General features: G+C 39.5%; 1 protein-coding gene across 2 annotated transcripts in view; it reads left to right on the top strand.

Annotated features, from left to right (window-relative positions):
- Positions 1-20,024, top strand: part of ptk2ba (protein tyrosine kinase 2 beta, a) — a 35,315-nt gene that overhangs the window by 2,591 nt on the left and 12,700 nt on the right. The window contains exons 2-17 of one of the 2 annotated variants that reach the window (XM_023839239.2): positions 10,150-10,378; positions 11,947-12,125; positions 13,673-13,760; positions 14,077-14,156; positions 14,358-14,420; positions 14,600-14,654; positions 15,224-15,364; positions 16,528-16,602; positions 16,841-16,942; positions 17,373-17,490; positions 17,620-17,659; positions 17,767-17,822; positions 17,916-17,957; positions 18,237-18,334; positions 18,858-18,942; positions 19,032-19,132. In XM_023839239.2, coding sequence (XP_023695007.1) covers positions 10,187-10,378; positions 11,947-12,125; positions 13,673-13,760; positions 14,077-14,156; positions 14,358-14,420; positions 14,600-14,654; positions 15,224-15,364; positions 16,528-16,602; positions 16,841-16,942; positions 17,373-17,490; positions 17,620-17,659; positions 17,767-17,822; positions 17,916-17,957; positions 18,237-18,334; positions 18,858-18,942; positions 19,032-19,132 — 1,515 coding nt within the window. In that variant the 5' untranslated portion in view covers positions 10,150-10,186. The remainder of the gene's footprint in view (positions 1-10,149; positions 10,379-11,946; positions 12,126-13,672; positions 13,761-14,076; positions 14,157-14,357; positions 14,421-14,599; positions 14,655-15,223; positions 15,365-16,527; positions 16,603-16,840; positions 16,943-17,372; positions 17,491-17,619; positions 17,660-17,766; positions 17,823-17,915; positions 17,958-18,236; positions 18,335-18,857; positions 18,943-19,031; positions 19,133-20,024) is intronic. The other variant, XM_072698841.1, reaches the window with a different exon arrangement.

Here is a 20,024-nt window from a genome sequence, read left to right as displayed (position 1 = left end):
GATTGTGGTAAGGCTAACTGTAACCCTATTTTTAATGCAACGCCATCACCTGCAGTATAAACTTTTCAAAGGTTTTTTTAAGGCTATCAAATCTGGGTCTGGAAAATATATACAGTGGTACCTCGGTTCTCGAACTTAATCCGTTCCGGACTCTGGATCGAATCCTAAAAAATTTGAGTTCTGATCGAATTTTTCCCATAAGAAATAATGGAAAACCAATTAATTGGTTCCCGGCCCCCCAAAATTACACCTAAATATGTTTTTTTATTTTTTATTTTTAGCATTTAAACACAAAATGAACAGGATAAAACAAGAAGAGCATTTTTTTCTTAATGGCTTCCATTACGATAAAGATCTTATCCCAACATTACCCCTGTCCTGCCCCGATCGTCCGCTCCTTCCGTGTGCCACGCCCACTCATTAACCTCGTGTGGGATCCCCATGTGATCAGCTGTTTCTGGTTGTTGTCATTAGTCCTCTGTATTAAGTCCGCGTTTCAGTTTGATTCCCCAGTCCGGTCATTGGGTGCGTTCACGGTTCGACTTCTGATATTCAGATTGAGTTCTAGGTCAAACTGGTTTGTTCGACTTTCAAGAAATTCGAGTTCTAGTGAGTTCGATAACCGATGTACCACAGTATGTTTTAGGAATTAGACTATAATATGGTACTGATTGTCAAATAAAGTAACCTTTAAATATAGTGTTTTTTTTAAACAAACATCACTGAATAATCTGGCAAAAAGATCTTATATTTTATATACGAATTTGTATGTAATTATGTTTGTTGGTCAGCGCTTAGATTAGGGGTAGATGGACTCACCTTCATGCCTGTGTGTACACAGATGAATTGGCACTCAAGGAACAATTCTTGTCTCTGTTTATACTTGGGGTCCTTGACCAATCTAAAAGTATTACTACGGTAAAAAAATACATTGGTTTACAAAATATGGTATTTCACAGACACTCCGGCTTTTGCAGAAATACAATATTTAAAAGAAATTCATACAGCACATGGAGAACGTGTGAACTCATCATGACAAATACCTCCAACCCTGGAGATGTGAGGTCAGTTTGGCACAGTATCATTTTTGTTGTGGCTAATGATAATAAAGGTCATGATGAAGATGAAAATAATAATAATCCACATCATGGTCTCAGTCATATCATCAGGAAACAACAAGACCTGATAACTACAGACAAACCAGAAAGCTGGAGGCGAACTAGATAGACATTTCAGAGTTTTCAGTCTCTGAGAACTTGACTATCTCTGAACCAAGAACGAGCGTACATAGCAGTGCATGTTTTGGCAGGCAGGCTTGCAGAAACTGCAGGAATGCGTATCTAGAAATCATCTGTGTGCTCACTGTTATTTTAACGTTGTGGCTCATCTCTGCAGCGTCTTTCAAAACCCTCAACATTGTGCAAGGACCATAATGTGACTGGATTTCATAGAAACACTGAAAAAATATTGATTCTACTCGAGAATATTACTTTTTTGTATTGTACAGCTGCTTACATATCCATTGCTGGCTGTTCACCTGCTAGGCTAAGTGTGAGTGCTATCTGAAATTATGTATGTCTTGTGCTGAGAAAAAAAGCATTAACTCAGATGTACAGAAGATGATTTGCTGCCAAGATTAACCCTGAAGGAAACCTTGTATCAGAATGCGCAGCAGAGTTGTGCCATCGCAAACCTGAGTGCACTGTGCCTTGCGTCGTCACCCCCCCAGCCCTGTTGTTTTCCTGAGACACCTCCCTTCTCTTGCCCCTGAGCCAGTGCCTCATTTGACGCAAGCTGGGATTTGCCAGATTTGCTGTCGATACCCTATGAGTCACAACTAATTGTCGCATGTTGCTAGTCAAGCTTTAATGCATGGAGATTCGTCCCCATTATCGGGGATGTCAGTGGTGTGGAAAGAGCTGGACTGTGAGAATAATAGGAAGGGTGTAAATGCAGGAACAGATTAACATGTGGATAATTACTATACTTAGGATATTACTGAAATAGTCTTAAATAACTGGCATGCTGTGAGCTGCTGCCAGAAGAAAAACAAACCAGGGCCCAGATCAGAAAGGGCCTCTTGAGGCTTATCTATAGCAGTTCTTTTTCTGAGTCAGAGGGAATTAATAAGTTATAAATTAACTGGATTATTGGGCCAGTGGCTGGGTTGCCAACTCTCACGCGTCTGGCGTGATACTCAGGCTTTCAAACTCTAACAATCATGCAAGAAATCTTACGGCAAATCTATATTATCCCATTCTAAACCTAAAATCAGCTACATCAAAAGCGTTGGAGAAGTTTACAAACCCTACAGACTATTTACAAGGTAATAAAACTGTTACATATGTGTAAATGCATGTGCATGTGTGTGCAGACTTGTCTTGAATTGAAAATATCACTCCAGCTAGCTAATGGAAGTTGCCAATCCTGCAGTTGTGTGATGTTGAAGAAAAAAATGAGTACACACTGACAGATAGGATGAACTTTCACATGGAGACTCTTTGCTTGCAGACTTCTTGCTTCTATTTTGACGTGCTGCATATTCTAAGCCTCTTCAGGGTTAGAGGGGTCAATTACAGACCCCCGGCAGTATACTTGAAGAGTTTTTATCTTCTCCCCCTGTACACACTTCCTCCATGTACTCTAGTTTCCTCTTCCAGTCCAAAAACACAAACCTTGGTCAGTTGGTCTAGGTAAGTGTACATCCTGAAAATATTCATTCAAAGAGGTTCTCTTTATAACATACACCAACATATACACTCACCTAAAGGATTATTAGGAACACCATACTAATACGGTGTTTGACCACCTTTCGCCTTCAGAACTGCCTTAATTCTACGTGGCATTGATTCAACAAGGTGCTGAAAGCATTCTTTAGAAATGTTGGCCCATATTGATAGGATAGCATCTTGCAGTTGATGGAGATTTGTGGGATGCACATCCAGAGCACGAAACTCCCGTTCCACCACATCCCAAAGATGCTCTATTGGGTTGAGATCTGGTGACTGTAGGGGCCATTTTAGTACAGTGAACTCATTTTCATGTTCAAGAAACCAATTTGAAATGATTCGAGCTTTGTGACATGGTGCATTATCCTGCTGGAAGTAGCCATCAGAGGATGGGTACATGGTGGTCATAAAGGGATGGACATGGTCAAAAGCAATGCTCAGGTAGGCCGTGGCATTTAAACGATGCCCAATTGGCACTAAGGGGCCTAAAGTGTGCCAAGAAAACATCCCCCACACCATTACACCACCACCACCAGCCTGCACAGTGGTAACAAGGCATGATGGATCCATGTTCTCATTCTGTTTACGCCAAATTCTGACTCTACCATTTGAATGTCTCAACAGAAATCAAGACTCATCACACCAGGCAACATTTTTCCAGTCTTCAACTGTCCAATTTTGGTGAGCTCGTGCAAATTGTAGCCTCTTTTTCCTATTTGTACTGGAGATGAGTGGTACCCGGTGGGGTCTTCTGCTGTTGTAGCCCATCCGCCTCAAGGTTGTGCGTGTTGTGGCTTCACAAATGCTTTGCTGCATACCTCGGTTGCAACGAGTGGTTATTTCAGTCAAAGTTGCTCTTCTGTCAGCTTGAATCAGTCGGCCCATTCTCCTCTGACCTCTAGCATCAACAAGGCATTTTCGCCCACAGGACTGCCGCATACTGGATGTTTTTCCCTTTGCACACCATTCTTTGTAAACCCTAGAAATGGTTGTGCGTGAAAATCCCAGTAACTGAGCAGATTGTGAAATACTCAGACCGGCCCGTCTGGCACCAACAACCATGCCATGCTCAAAATTGCTTAAATCACCTTTCTTTCCCATTCTGACATTCAGTTTGGAGTTCAGGAGATTGTCTTGACCAGGACCACACCCCTAAATGCATTGAAGCAACTGCCATGTGATTGGTTGATTAGATAATTGCATTAATGAGAAATTGAACAGGTGTTCCTAATAATACTTTAGGTGAGTGTACATGCTTGTTTTAGTGTAAATAGTTATAAAAAAAAACAAGATTTTTTCTGTCTCTATATTGCTGTTTCAGAGAAAGTGAGCACGCAGTAAAGGCCAGTTATGATTTAAAAAAATTAATAAAATTCCTGATGTTGACCACAAACTTTTTCAGAAGGCAAGTTAGTTGCATCACTGAGTGGTTCCCCCTTTCAGCCGCCTGCTGTTGGGGCAAGTCTGCACAAAGTATTTCAGCTCAAAAAAATCCACTGTTGCGAGAGGGTGTAGGAAGGAATTCTTAGCCTGTGGCAATGATAGAGTTTCTCTCAACGATAAGGAAACAGTAAGAGTGTTATTTATTGCAGCTGACCATGTCATCTTTAGTTTGGGGATTTTCTTTCCTAAATCTCTGTTCCTCGTGTAATGAGGGTGCCTTTTATTGTATATTATTCATGACGTGTAATTCTTGTACAGGAAATCAATTTCAAGTCACCAAAGCATTGAGACTTGACCTTGAGTTTAGAAAAATGAGGGCAAAGCACAAATCCAAGGCTGCAGCAGGTGAACCAGACCCATTTGAGTGACGGTATAAGAGGCTAGTGTGTTTTTCTTCCTGATAACAGGGTAGGTGGGTGGTATTGCCTCAGACCAACACATGCGCTGGCTCTACATGTTTGCGGTTTACATGTTCTTCCTGTGTTTTTATTGTATTTTCTCCAGGTACTCTAGCTTTCCCGCACAGTGCAAAAATATGCTAAGTCAGACTTTTCAAATTACCCATAGGTGTGCATGTGTGTGTGGCCTGCCTGGGTTATTCCCAGCCCTGCCCCTGTAGCCTCTAGGATAAGCTCCTCCCACCATAGGACAAGAGGGTATGGAAAATGGAGGGATAGGTGGACTGTCTGTACATGAATGCTCTGGGACCCACTCTGTTATATCAAGCAGTAGAGAGTTGTGATTTACTTTTTATTTGCTATTCACACAACTACATAGAAATTCTCCTTTCTCATATACTAGTTTGCTCTCCTTTATGATACACACAATAGAGTTAAACTTACAGCCCAAGCACAGAGTCAGTCATTTAAACCCCTGGAGAATTTTTCAGGCAGTTAACAGCCTTGCTCCAGGGTCCAATAGGGAGGTGACTATTCAGCCAACCACAGTATTTGAACCAGTGACCTTCCAATCTAGGCAGCTAAAGACAACTAGCCACAAGGCCTAACCTATCGAGCCACACACCACATTGAAGCTGTGAGACATGTTTGATTTGTTTCTGATTGTCTTTATGTTCAATGGAGGGCAGGAGTGCTGAGATTTTGGGTTCCATGAAGGCATAGCACATTGGGTCGTAAAGTGTAGTAAACATCATTAATTGTCATTGTTGACACACCACACAACAAAATGTGCCCTCTGCATTTAACCCATCTGTGACATAGCAGGGGGCAGCCATTACTTAGCAGCTAGGGAGCAGTGCTTGGGGGCGTTACATTGCCTTGAACCAACAACCTTTTGAGTACAAGCACAGTTCCCTAACCATTAGGCAACCTAACATGACTAGGCTAATTTTATTATGTTTCAAATTTTTTTAGGGCCCGTCAGTCAGGGGCCCTTTGAATCATTCTAACTCACCCCCTTTTACGTTGCCCCTGATGGGTGAGGGGGCTTTGTATATATTGGTGATAAGCAAGGCACATAATAAAGGTCTCAAATGATGCCTTCCTGTTCGATAATTATCTGCATGATATTCCCTACATTCTAGGGGTGGCACGGTTCACAAAACCCACGGTTCGGTTTGTATCACAGTTTTAGGGTCACGATTTTCGGTTCTGTACGGTTCTTGTTATTTTTTCTTTTAATCTTTAACACTCCAGAAATGTACTTCAGCATATGATATATAGCTTAATTATCCACAATTTAGGATACAGTATTAAAAAAGTTATATCATGTAGGCTAATCATGCATAAACTGAATTTGACTTGACTTAAAGCACATTATTAAAATGATTAAACATTATTAATCCCAGAACAGTAATAAAATAAAAGTCTTGCCTTAACATAAATGCTAAAAGAATAGATCGCTGTAATCGCTATTACAGTTGGGTATGGGCACGCGGTCTTATTTAGAAAACATACAAAAAGAGACGCATATAATGTTTAATCATTCGTTTTGTATATGTCAGGTCCACGGGGTTTAATTTAATTGGGGATAGTTAAAATGATAGATCACCTATCTTGATTAAGCCTGATTCTGTTCGTATATATATATATATAACGTGAAAAAAATTGGTATTAATTATATTGAATGTTCTTGCAGTAATCGATAAAATCAATTTCTGTGTATGTACAAGACATCAATCTGTAATAGTGCAAAATATGTCCAGTTCATATGTCTAGTATGATCATCTGGCAATAGCCTGTAGGTCTGTGTGGTCAGACACTGTGCAATAAACAGAATTTTTAGGAACATGGCAAATGTTCACATTGCAGCATGGAAGCAGGCTCACTGTTACAACGCTGACCGGGGAAGCAGAGGCGAGGAGACCTAGGATCGGGGGAATGCGGGGTTTAATGAGCAAAAGGAACACAGACGAGCAGTAAAGCAGAATTACAATATAATGACCGGACTGGAGAAAGAAACGGAAACGCGGACTAAATACAATGGAGTAATGACAAATTTGACAACAATAAGGAACAGCTGGTAAACACGGGGAATCCACACAGGGTTGACGAGGGGGCGTGGCACACGGAAAGAGCGGACGATCGAGGCATGACACTCACTGGAGTGCTTTGTCACAGATAACTTAATTTTCTTTAACAAAGTGCCTAACCGCACATTAAATAAAGTCACACAACAAAGACGCACAACAGTTTTTAGATGTTGTGCTATCGGTTGGCTGAAATTTAAACGTTTTCTTCAGAGACAGGGTGGTAACGCCGAAAACACGAGCTAAACGCAGCAAACGAAAGGCTACCGGAAATTACTTAGCTGGCTGAACTTTTACCGGAACTATGTCACACCGCTCTGTGCATATAGCCTATTCTTTCGCGCGAAAGGGAAACACACTGACGTCACATACGGGGCACGAGGCTACATTGCGCATGTCATGAACCGTCGAACCGTGCGACGCATGCATGCTCCGAACCGAGACAAGCGAACCGAACGGTTCGGTTTTTTTTCATGAACCGTGCCATCCCTACTACATTCATGGCACACCAAATGTGATATTTACATGCCAGCTTTGAATTCTTAACCCTTTCATACATGAATTATGGTACTGATTTTTTAAAAAGTGGACTGCATGGAATTACGACATAAAAGTATTATAATAGCAATACTGCATTACTACAACAATACATAACATTTCTAATGAAATAAACACGAAAACAGAATCATGATCAAATACATAAATTGAAATTTTATTCAAGACACAATTAATGCACTTATTGGTAAAAATGAACACGTCAAATGACAATTAAAGTAGTATAATGGTCATTTTATTGTTACTTAACTTTAGTGCTACTATTTACTAGTCAAAAGAATATCAAATTGTATAAAAAAAAGTCATAAGTAACTCAAAAATCATATGCATGTAAATTTAAATAGTGCAAACAGCACTTCAAATTAATTAAAAATAAGAAAATCCCAAGAGTTTTCATGCTCTGTTCTGTTTCTGTGAGAACTGCAAAAGCATCCAGGGGACAAAGGCTCAGGCCACTGCGTGCAGGGTTAGGGTTCTACTTTGTTTTTCTTGTACATGCAGCATCATGGCATCTGTTGCATTTCTGGCTTTGCTGGCCTGGGGCCAGTGGCTCCCAAGGGCAAACCTGATCTCAGGGAGTGCTGTGGACACTGGGCTCCACTTCACTTGAGGTGGGGTGATACTGGGTCTTCCTCTTCTGCTTTTCCCAGTTGAACCAGTATTTATTAATGGATATGCTACAGTTGCCTTGAAATGTAGAAGAGCTCTGTCTTGAGAAGCTGCTATTTACAGACACCAGGCATTCAGTCCTTCACTGTCATGTAAGCCGATGCCTTCGTACCTGCTGCTCTTGAAGTCTAGAAAACAAATTAATATAGAAAATGATTGTTATATAACTTATTATTAAGCACAACATACACACTTAGAAATGTATACAATTAGTAAAAAAAATTATTCAAGCAAAAATAAAGCAAGAATAGGCATGTCTTTTTGTTCATGCTACATATTTTCAAGCATATCACACAAAATATATTTTAAAAACCGTTTGTTATATATCACTGAATTCTGCACAAATTCGGCTTTTCAATTGAATTGGTCATATAACTTCATAACACTGATTTTCTTAAAAAAAAAAAAAAAAAAAGAACTGAAACATACAGGTAATTTGACTTTTTTTTGTCGTCTTTTACATTTTTAATATGTAAATCGACCAAGAAATGTCCATATTTTTCTTACCTGAAGTAAACTTCATTTATAGAAGCACTGGACAGAAATTCCAGCAGTGCTGTGTCCTGGCCTGCAAGCACCAGCCATCTTGTCTTTCCAAACTGGTTTCATGCAGGAATCGTTGTTGCCGTTAGCTTTCACACTCATGCCCATATGGGGTAACATCTCATAAAGAGGTCTGCCAAGTCATATAGAAGATAATCAAATCTAAATAGCTGTCCACTATAGTGGGCACCATGCGTGGAAGGGTTAAAGGGCCTCCCTCCACTGAGTTGCAGTGAAGCTCACTCTTGCTTCAACCAGGAAATGGTTCATTTTTAGTGTCACCTCATAGAAAGGAGGAAGACAATGTAAGGCTGCCCTATTTTTGCAACAAGTATAAGTTCACAGATCATTCTCATCTCGGGTGAGTTTTTACAGGGTATATACAGGCAGTCCCGAGGTTGCAAATGAGATCTGTTCCTTAAGCCCATCTTTAAGACGAATTTGTAGGCAAGTCAGAAATAAAATAGTACATAATAACAATAATAATAATGTATATAGTAATAATAAAAGTTACTACATATAGTACTGTACTGTACCTTGAGCTAACGAACCATGAAGCAGCTCAATGTTTTCATGAGTGTCACAGAGTAGTGTGTGGGTTCACTATTAATAACCATTGTATTTAAGCCAAATTTTTTATATAATAGACTTTATGGCAGGCTGTTCGTAAGAAAGTTCTCCATAAGTCTGATGTTGTTAACCCTGGACTCCCTGTATCTTTCACTTTCAGGCAACTTTTTTTTTTTTTTTATTCATTGTAAGAATTAAGTGATCAGTGGTCATTGTCAACACACCACAGCACACAGTGCGCAACAACGAAATGTGTCCTCTGCATTTGACCCATATGTGACTTTCGTGACATAGCAGGGGGCAGCTAATTCAGCGCCCGGGGAGCAGTGCTTAGGGACGGTACCTTGCTCAGGGTACCTCAGTGGTGACTTGCTGGTGGGGGATTCGAACCTGCAATCTTGCCATAATTTGCCTGAGAGAAGATCTTCATTAATGCTCATAGGCACATTTTAAAAAAACGAGCTGTGTTTTGTGAGCTAAGTTACATTTGATAGCAGCTTTAGCTTAGCAGCTCACTTGGTATATCAGGGGGTTTATCTGTAGCTTCACACACCCAGAGATTCACAGCCCTGGCTCTGGGTTTGATTCACAGCCCTGGCTCTGGGTTTGATTCCCTGCCCTGTCTATGGAGTTTTCTCCAGGTGCTCAGAGTTTCTCCCGCAGGCTTAAAATGGGTGAATTGGTGTTTCTAAGTTGCCCTTGATGGGTGAGGGTTTGGTCCTTAAAGTAGACTGGCTTGTGGCATATGGTTTTCCTCTGGGCATGACATTCATACTCACAATAACCTGGTAGTTTATAAAAGGTTATGGAAATGGATGACAGCATGTCAGTTTTGTAACAGCTTTTCCTGCAAATGAAGTGTGGCAGTCACTATAACAACCAATGTGGGGATCTCTGTAGAGTTTTTAATATTTGTTGCATATTTGGCAGGTACTTTCATCTAATACATTGTATAGTTGAAGAAATAGGGTCAGTCAGTCCCTGGAGCAATTGGCGGTTAATGGCTTTACTTAAACGCCCACTGGTGAAACTGCTTTGCCAACCGCAAGATTTGAACCCAAGTTCTTCCAATCACAAGCACACAAAGCCAGACACTGAAACTGATAGCAAATGAATGTTAGCTTACCAACTTTGTTCCAACTTTCCCCCCAGCTATGCTGTGGCAGTTCCTTAAACAACTAGTGTGGAGATGTCTGTAGATGCCTTGTACTGGAAATTAGGCCATCCTGGCGGCAAGGAGATGCAAAAGGAAGAACTGGACACAGTCCCACAGAAAGACAGTACATCTGCCAGAATCCTCAAAGTCTGCTTAGTCAGTAGCAACTCCAACCTGGGCAAGAACTTCAAACTGGTCAAATGCGACAGCACATGGGAGATCAGGGTGAGTCATCTCGGGGGGTAATTGTAGTAGAAGGAGAAACCTATAGGCTATAGCTAATGTATTGCTGCTAGCCAAATATAAAAAGTTTCATGATGATTGTATTAGCAAAATGAATGTTCAGTTCCATTTCTAAATAAAATTCTAGTGATATTATTTTGTTTTATTATTATCCTTTATTTTGAGTGAATATTTGCATTATACACAGCTATATAATGACTATTATTATACATTTAAATTAGGGTTTAAACTGATTTTGATTAAAAGTATCATATACTCTTCTGAAGTCACATCAGACCTTAAGAGACAGCACTCTGATTTTTCTCTATAATAATTATGTAGATAACAAACATCCATTTGGAAATACTGTAATGATAAAAAGAATTGATAAAAATGAACCTAATTACTTGCCAAAAATACCAGTTTAACCATTACATTAACAAAATTCGAAACTTATTGAGTTTTGCAGACCTTTACCACTTTTACAGCATTATGCAGCAGTAGAACAAGAAGCTTATTTTTCAGATTTAAGTTACATTTCCTGCGTTGGGTTGGCGCCCCATCCTGGGTGGTCCCCTGCCTTGTGCCCATAGCCTCTGGGATAGGACCCAGACCCCCCGTCACCCTTAATAGAACAATCAGTTTCAGGAAATGCATGGATGGAAGTTACATTTACCTGACACATATCCAAAGCAATTTATAGTAGAGGGATGGATTACATTTTATGTAGACTCCCTGAGATTAAAACCCACAACCTTTGCACTGTTAGCACAGTGTTCTATATCCTCCTGAGACCCGATCTATTCATTTATGTCCATTGTACTAGACATTGTATTTTTGCATTTATTTTTTCACTGACGTTGGGAAACGTATTTATTCTTGTTGTGCACTAAAGAGGACATGCTGTGAAATTAAAATAAGAATAAATTTGAAAAAATGTAAATTGTAAGATGTCTTATTTCCTCCAAAGACAAATAAGCTACAATTGAAGGACACTTTTTTCCTTGGGTCTCAGGAGGATATTACGGAGCCCCTCTGGTGACATCAGAGAAATAAATATATTTTTGTGGCCACGAGATAATTAAGTGGTGGCCATGTCTTTCTTAAGGCGTGGGAACGACTAAAATTTCCTGGATGTTGTACGCTGGTCTAATGCACTTGTCGATAATGCCTTTAGGAAGTTAACATGTGTCTTCTCACAATTATGTTATCAATTTAAAAAATTATAATTTCTTTATAAAATTATACTTACATTTATCTACTCTCGAAGTTGTCCATTTGTTTCCAGGCATTCGGAAATCTCGTGGTCACGCATTATTGTCTCGTGGCCACCACTTAATTATTTTTTGGCCACGCAATATGTCACCAGAGGACCTCCGTACTATATCTTGAGTTACAAATCACTACCTTAGTTTTTTTATTCTCCTTCCCACATGGTTCTCTTATAGTTATTATGTTAGACTGGCAGTTTCTTTACTTAAAGCTAAGTAAGCTTCAGCGTGGAGGAGGCCTCAGTCCAGAGGTGGGCTGTGCTGAGCTGTGACCAAGCCCGAGAATGACTGCTTTCCTAGGCTATCATCCAGTCTATCCTGGCCAGTGGGCGGCTGGGCCCCGGCATCCTCTTCCCGAACTGCTACGGGCTGCTGCTGAGGCACCTGAAGTCCGACACGGTGCACTGGCTGCACCCCGACATGACCGTGGCCAACGTGGAGCAGATGCATGAGGAGCAAAACCTGGAGTCGGAGTGGAGGTGGGTAGTTAGCTGAAAGCATCCCCCTGGTGCTCTATTTCCCATCTCTGCTGCTTAGCAACCTTTTGGTTATATACAGTGGTACCTCAGAACTCGAATCCTAAAAAGTTTGAGTTGTGATCCCCATAAGAAATAATGGAAAACCAATTAATTGTTTCCCGGCCCTAAAAAATTACACCTAAATATGTTTTTTTTAAGCATTTAAACACAAAATGAACCAGATAAAACAAGAAGAGCATATACTGTACTAAACACATCTAAGCACATTTATCAAAACAGTAATTTGTAAAGTAAGAAAATAAATGTATCCAAACAATGTGTAAAGTTAAAAAAAACAATGTGACCTGCCCTGATCGTCTGCTCCTTCTGTGTGCCACGCCCCCTCGTTAACCCCGTGTGGAATCCCTGTGTCATCAGCTGTTTCTGGTTGCTGTCATGAGTCCTCTGTATTTCGTCCGCGTTTCAGTTTGTTTCCCCAGTCCGGTCATTGTATTGTCTGTCTGCGTTTTGCCTGCCTTACCTGTAATTAAACCCCGTATTCCCCGATACCCTGACGTCTGCGCCTTTGTCTCCGTTCCGCCCCCGCTCGGCACGACAATATTATTATAATTAAATGTATTAATGGTTTATTATTAATATTAAAATAATGAATAAGAAATCTTTATTTTTAAATGTATTTTATTATATAATATTAACTACTGTTACTGTCTATCATTGTCTAAATGTATTTTTATTATCTAAATATATGTATTCAGCTAGTGTAAACATGCATGATGCTATCACAGCGAATGCGAGGCTGAGACTGAAGCGTTACCCTTTATTTCCGCGTGACTCATTTCCTCGCGCGCACAAGTTATTTTAGGTCGACGTTCACAGTTTGACTTCTGAGATTCAGATCGAGTTCTAGGTAATTTTTTTTCGAACTGGTTGGTTTGACTTTTAAGACATTCGAGTTATAATGAGTTTGAGAACTGAGGTACCACTGTATGTTGTTTACTTAAGATTAACCCCCTCTTTGTAATTTAGATCTTGCAAAAATAAGATCTTGTGTGCCGTCCCCAAAGGCTTCTTGTTAACCAGGAAGCAGGGAAACCATTACCAAAGACCCGTCTTATTAACATCCACACCAGCTCTACCTTATTCTCAGTAAAATTTCAACAAAGTAGCCATATAGGAAGCATAAGCACCAACTGCTGACATACAAAACTCAAGTCAAGCTAATCTCCCTCCATCCATTGGGGGTAAATTCAAGGTCTTTTGTCACAGTCTTTGCTTAATGCACTTCAAAACTGTATGCTAATTTGAAATATAATATTCGTTTCTGTGCATGGATAAGCTGACATAATCAAACATGCCATGCATGAGTCTGATTACCGATCAATTACCTGTTGTAATGAAAATATAATCATCATCAATATCCACTGATTAACAAAACCAAAATTAATAGTAAAATTTTGTAACGCTTGACAACATTGTTGCCATTAGAGATGTCTCATTTTATATGTAATAAAATTGTTTTTTATTTATTTTTGATTTTGAATATCTAGATTTGATTTGAGGATCCGTTACATTCCAAGTAATTTCGCAGCAAAATTTCGAGAAGACAGAACAACGCTGCTGTACTTCTATCACCAGGTTAGTAGTGTTTTTCTCATAAGATATCAAAGAGAGCATTGTAATGCACAATCTATTGCTACTTTTCATTCAAATTTGTGAAGAAAATTCCATCAATTTTCAGTAGGGTCATTGTGATTCAATTCCTCTTACAACATTTTTAGAAAAGGAAATCAGACTCCTGGAGAAGATTGGAATTATGTGACGAGTTATGTGGTTTATTTATAGCGAGCTATTTCATTTAAAGTCAAATATACTGTGTTTATCCACATCATCCATAGCTAATCAGATGTCTGGGACGTTGTGATGCATTAATCGTTTAATGTACCTAATTCAGGTTCGTGGTGACTACATGCACAGCTGCACCGGTAAAGTCAGCGAGAACTTGCCTTTTCAATTAGGTTGTCTGGAAATCAGGTAATGACATTTTTAGCAATACCAAATAAAGCTTGGTAGTATTAAAGCAAAATATAAATAATAAAATATGTTTTACTGTATAAAGGTAAGAATGAGAAATATAAAGAGACTGAGGAGAATATTTAATACTGATTTAGTGTCAAGTTATGGCCTACATCTAGGAAGCTCATCTGTAAAATATGCAATTTGTCCCTTAAACAGGAGGTTTTATAAAGATATGAATGCCAGTGGCCTGGAGAAAAAGTCAAATTTTGATTTTTTTGAGTGAGTATTGGACTTTTTAACGTAAGCCCATATATGTATATCTCAGCTTGCATGTGTTGGTTTTCCGTATTAGTACAATTAATGAAAATTAGAAGAACAGCAGTGCAAATGAAGTTGATATTCTTATAACAGCTGTCTTTGCAATGTATGAAAAGTATATTGCATTATGTGTTTTTTAGAAAAGAGGTTGGCCTTGACCTGTTTTTTCCTCGAGAACTTATTAACTCTATGAAGGTAAAGTCATAAACATTTTGTCTTCTGTAATCTCTCTTTATAATTATCTTTTTGCCTATCCCATCTGGCTCTCCATGAGACACACAGATACATATAGATCTGAGCAGAAGCTTGGGGGTCATAGCACAGGGTCAGCAGGGGCTGGGGGTTAAGGGCCTTGTTCAAGGGCCCAACGATGGCATCAGTCTGTCATCCCTGGGATTTGAAACAACAACCTTCTAATCACAGAATTGTACATAATGAAGGAGTCATTGAGGGGTATTTGCAGATGTGTGCATTGTATTGTATTTGCTTCTAACCTGAACAGAGTTGGTTAATTCAGTCCAGACTGGGATTTTGTTTCAACCAACAAGTTGAGCATAAAGAGTCACAGTCACAGAGTACTGGTTTGTTGAAACAAAATCCCGGTCTGGACTTTTACTCTCTGGACTTGAACAAGTACTGTGAGGGTAATGCTTGGTTGGCCATCCTCATTGGCTATAGGGATTGTAGACATTAGAACTGTTCAGTTGTATATTAGGGAATTTGGCCAACCACTTAATGATCAATGAGTTCCATATCTAATGCAGCCGAAGCAACTCCGGAAGTCGATTCAACAAACGTTCCAGAAGTACGCCACGCTGAAGGAGGAGGATTGCATCCTGAAATTTTTCGAGATCTTGAGCAGCTTCTCTAATTTTGATGAGGAGGTGTATCCCTGTGAGCTTGTGGTGAGATACCTAAATTAACAGAATGACCCTTGTAGGATTATTATGAGTCAACGGCTATTTAATTCAAGAACAGAGTGATGACTGATAGAAACAATGACAATACCATGTGCTTTTAACCAAAGCAATGTGTTACAGTTTTTTTCAAGTGTAGAGCTAAATTTAGCACCACAGGAATTATTAACTGATTTAAAGTTTCCAGCAAGAATCTTATCTTACAAACCAGATTGTAAGTTTGTCATCATTATAAAAACAGTCACTGAAGCTTCCATTAGATGTTATACGAGTCTGATTGCACTGTGCAGCTTGAGGATTAGACATACAATGCTCCTGAAAGCCTTTGGACACATGCTAAATTATGTAATAATGTTGCAAATTTACTGGTTTCATAACCAGTCCATTGAAAATGTTTAATTTATCTGCACATATCTTCCATACAAACAATTTCTTTTTATGTATTTATTTATTTTTTGACTGAGTCATTCAGTTCTGTTCTTCCCATTTTGCTATTAATTGCAATAAAAGTCACTTGCTCTCAAAGGGATACTAAACACAAATATGGGGCAGCGTGTGGCTGAGTGGGCTAAGCCTGTGTGCCTGTAATCTGAAGGTCGCCAGTTTAAACCCAGCCTCAGCACGTCTACGGGTCCTTGGGCAAGGCCCTTAACCCCCAGCTCCCTGGGTGCTGCTATGGGTAGCTGCCCTTTGTGGATGACTTACTCTACAAAAAAAGAGCAAGTTGAGGGAGGCATAAAGACAATTTCCCCATGGGAATCCATAAAGTATCAATTATTACTATTATGTTATTGCAAAGGTGTTACTCATTAAAAAGCACCCAATGATGCTTGTCAATGAATCTTTTAACTCAGAAGAGCTTTCAGCTTAATTTGGGTTTAGGTTTATTAGTACTTGAAATTAATGTTTTACTCTAAAACTCTTGGTTGTTTTTAATATGATACATGTAAACAAATGAATGAAGTAATGATTTTTATTATAAAACCCATAAATTTGCAATATTTTTACTGAATTAAGCAAGCGTCCCAAGACTTTCTGTGTACACTGTACATAACTTTGTATTGCAAATTCCCATAAGTAAAAATGCGATTTTCACATCTTGCACGTACATGATGAGCTTATGCTGATGGTTCTTTAATGTTACTTTGCAGCAAGGTTGGAGTCTTGCAGTGGAGTTGGTCATTAGTGCTAAAGGAATCCGCCAGCGTACCCAGAAAAACTTATTGGTAGGAATGGGCAGTCATCACTCAGAATAACTTTGTTTTTGAGTAGCAGAGTTTGACAAGTACTGTATATGTAACATTGATTTGTATAGTTAATAAGAAAATAAAAGTATAAAACAAAACTACTACTTGAGTGTGTTATATGTGTTATTCATGAAATGATCTACTTCACAAATCAGCTGAAAAATGTATTCTTGTGTGTGAAAAGTGTTACAATTAAAGTTTGTTGCTCTTGTTCCAGCCGGTTTGCTTGGCTGAATTCCATCAGATCACTAGTATTAAATGTTCCCCACAAGCTGATGGAAAGGCACACTTGCACGTCGAGATCAGCGGAGCCAAGCAGGTAAATGCCATCAATGTCAAACCGATGACCTTCTTTTCCTTTGTTAGGAGTGAAACATCTGTCAAGTAAAGGAATAACCTCCAGTAATACTTTTAATATTCGTATTGTCAGAAAAGCAAATCCATCTTTTTTTATGAATACGGTATATTTAAGACTCTTGCAATTACACTACAACTTACCTATTGTCAGTAAGGCAAATCTGTCTTTTTTATGAGTGTGGTATATTTAAGACTTCTAGACTCACACTATACTTCTACACCAGATAGTATTCGATATTATTGTTGTTTATTCTTCCATGAATGAAAGAACATTGAAGCTAGCATCATAAAGCGTTGTTTATCGTGGAAGCGGTTCTCAGTACTGGAGTACTGCCTTGCTTTGCTGTTGGTGGAAAGCCTGTCTGAAGACGCATCCCTCTGTCACTTTTCAGCCGCTGTCGATCAACATAGTGACGATGGCGATGGCTGAGAGCATGGCCGACTTAATCGACGGATACTGTCGAATCGAGTGCGGTCGGAAAAGCACCGTCATCGTAAGACAGAATAAGGGTACGACAGTCTCATTTCAATTTGAATGTCATTAGAGAGTAGGCTTTAGGTAAACAAACGCAAAAGCAGTTGCAATAATGATTCTTATATATTCATATACATTTATACTTAAATAATTATTTTCCTCAGATAAGGACATAAGAAACATGTTACCAGAGATTCCAACAGAGTGAGTAATTATCCCAGGACAAAAACGTTTTATTTCTAAATGATCCGTTTCTGTCTGCATGATGACCTGCATGAGACTTATCCATTATTATCGGTTTTGTATTTCAGTTCCAGCAGTGACATCAAAGGTGGATCTAAAGGGCATCATTTGGAAGACAGCATAGGTGGGTTTGAAATTCTCTGCTAGCCATTATGTAAATTATTTTTCCATAAGTGTCGATGGCCTGATTTTTATGCTCTGCGCTGCTCTGTTGTAGAGTCTGACATATATGATGAAATACCAGATGAGAAACCAGCAGGTAAAGAATCTCTGTTCTGGTTTGGCATAAGGGTCAAGTGTTTGCAAGCCCCTCTGAGTATGAAAAAGCCCATTTTCTAAGTGAAAGAAATCAATCAAATGAAACAATCCTTTATCTTACAATTGCACAATATGGCAATACAGACCCTTTTGTAAAACAGCACGCAGAAAAACATAAACGCACACATTTTAATATTCATACTAGTGCCTGAAAATTTGGAAATGCAGGAAATTGTGATCTTCATTCAAGAATATCAGGAAAACTTTTCTCCCGTTGTAGTGATCAAGTATAATATCTCCAGAGATGATATCATCATAGGCCGAATTCTCGGTGAGGGATTCTTCGGAGAGGTTCATGAAGGAGTTTATAAAAAGCGGGCAAGTACACTTCATGTAATTGTGTTGATCCAATTTCAATTATTTCAATCATCTTGAATATGAAAAATGAAATATCCACTTCATTCTAGGGGTGGCATGGTGGTGCAGTGGTTAGCACTGTTGCTTCCCATCTCTGGGACTAGGGTTCAAGTATCTGCTTTGGCTCTGTGTGTGTGGAGTTTGTATGTTCTCTCTCTGTCACCGTGGGGTTTCTGTCCAGTAGCCTACTCCCGTTTACCCCCCACAGCCCAAAAACATGCTGAGGTTAATTGAAGTTGCCAAACTGCCTGCAGTTGTGAGTGTGTCCTGTGATGGGTTGGTGCCCCACTCTGAGTTATGTGATGGGTTCTGCCTTGTGCCTGTAGCCTCTAGGACAAGTTCCAGAACAAGCCTGCAACCCTGAATAGGTCAAGTGGCTACAGAATATGGATGAATGGACTTCATTCTGTGTCAGTTATTTTAACAAATTTCATTAAATATTAGTTCTATGTTTTTTTTCTGGAAAACATACTTTTGAACATAGACTGGAGGAGAGAAGATTAGCGTAGCGGTGAAGACCTGCAAGGACTGTTCCATGGACGTCAAGGAGAAATTCATGAGCGAAGCCGGTGAGTTATAGGTTTTGGGAAATATTATAGCGATTGTCCCCCATTACTATCCACTTGTGCTCTTTGTATTAATCAAACATGCATTTCAGTGACAATGAAGAACCTGGATCATCCCCACATTGTGAAACTAATTGGGATTATTGAGGAGGACCCCGTGTGGATTGTTATGGAAATATGCCGGCATGGAGAGGTTAGAGGGCCTTGGATGAAACAGCTCATCGCAGAAATATCCAGCTTAAGAAACTGACTGTTTAAAGCAGTGATTCTCAATGCGTGTGGCGCACCTCTCCTGGGGAGTGCCGTGTCACCGGGGCGTGCAAAGCACCACAAATCCCATGTGGGGAGTGTGCTAAAATGTGTATCGGAACCAAAGTTTAACTTACGTGTTTAAAGGGGGAGCAATACCAATCAGTGCCTTTGGGGTTTTTTTTCAGACAGCGAAGCAAACGTTAAGTAAAACATGGACAGATTTTCGTTAGGGGAGAAACGAAAAACCGATGGCGGGTTTAATTAAGCAAAAATCTGTCCCATTTTGTCTATAATGCATTTGCTGTTATGACATTAACCATTTTAATCGCGGTACCACACAGGAAGTACAAATTAATTATGTAAGGATTCAAATGCATGGTAATTTCTTGTCATAGCAGCGCAAATGCACGTAATATAAATACGGATTTGCGCTGCTACGACAATTTCTGCACGTATCGCTTCATACGGCGAATGCATACTTGCATACCAGTCATGTGCACCCGTGCACGGGGGGCGGGGTGGGAGCAGGCGGGGAATGAAAGGTCAACTGCCTACAAAGGGGGACCTAACAGAAAACATTTGAGAATCACTGATTTAAACTAATGTTGAAGCTTAGTCAATCTGTTCCTGATGTGGATGGGGTTCATTTTGTGTTTACTGGATAATTTAAAGTATGCTTTGCAGACGGTCATTTATTGTTATGTTGGTTTAAAGCTGTATAGTGTATAAAATTAGAGCTGTATGGGAAACTGCAAAGCTGCTGTTAAGATCATGTGGCATGCTAATGCTGTGGGTGTAACTGTCACCACATGCTTCAGGCTTGCGGTGTGTGT

This window comes from Paramormyrops kingsleyae, chromosome 14 (assembly GCF_048594095.1).
Source record: "Paramormyrops kingsleyae isolate MSU_618 chromosome 14, PKINGS_0.4, whole genome shotgun sequence".
In the NCBI taxonomy this organism is placed as follows: Eukaryota; Metazoa; Chordata; class Actinopteri; order Osteoglossiformes; family Mormyridae; genus Paramormyrops; species Paramormyrops kingsleyae.
This window is presented reverse-complemented; position numbering and strand designations above follow the sequence as displayed.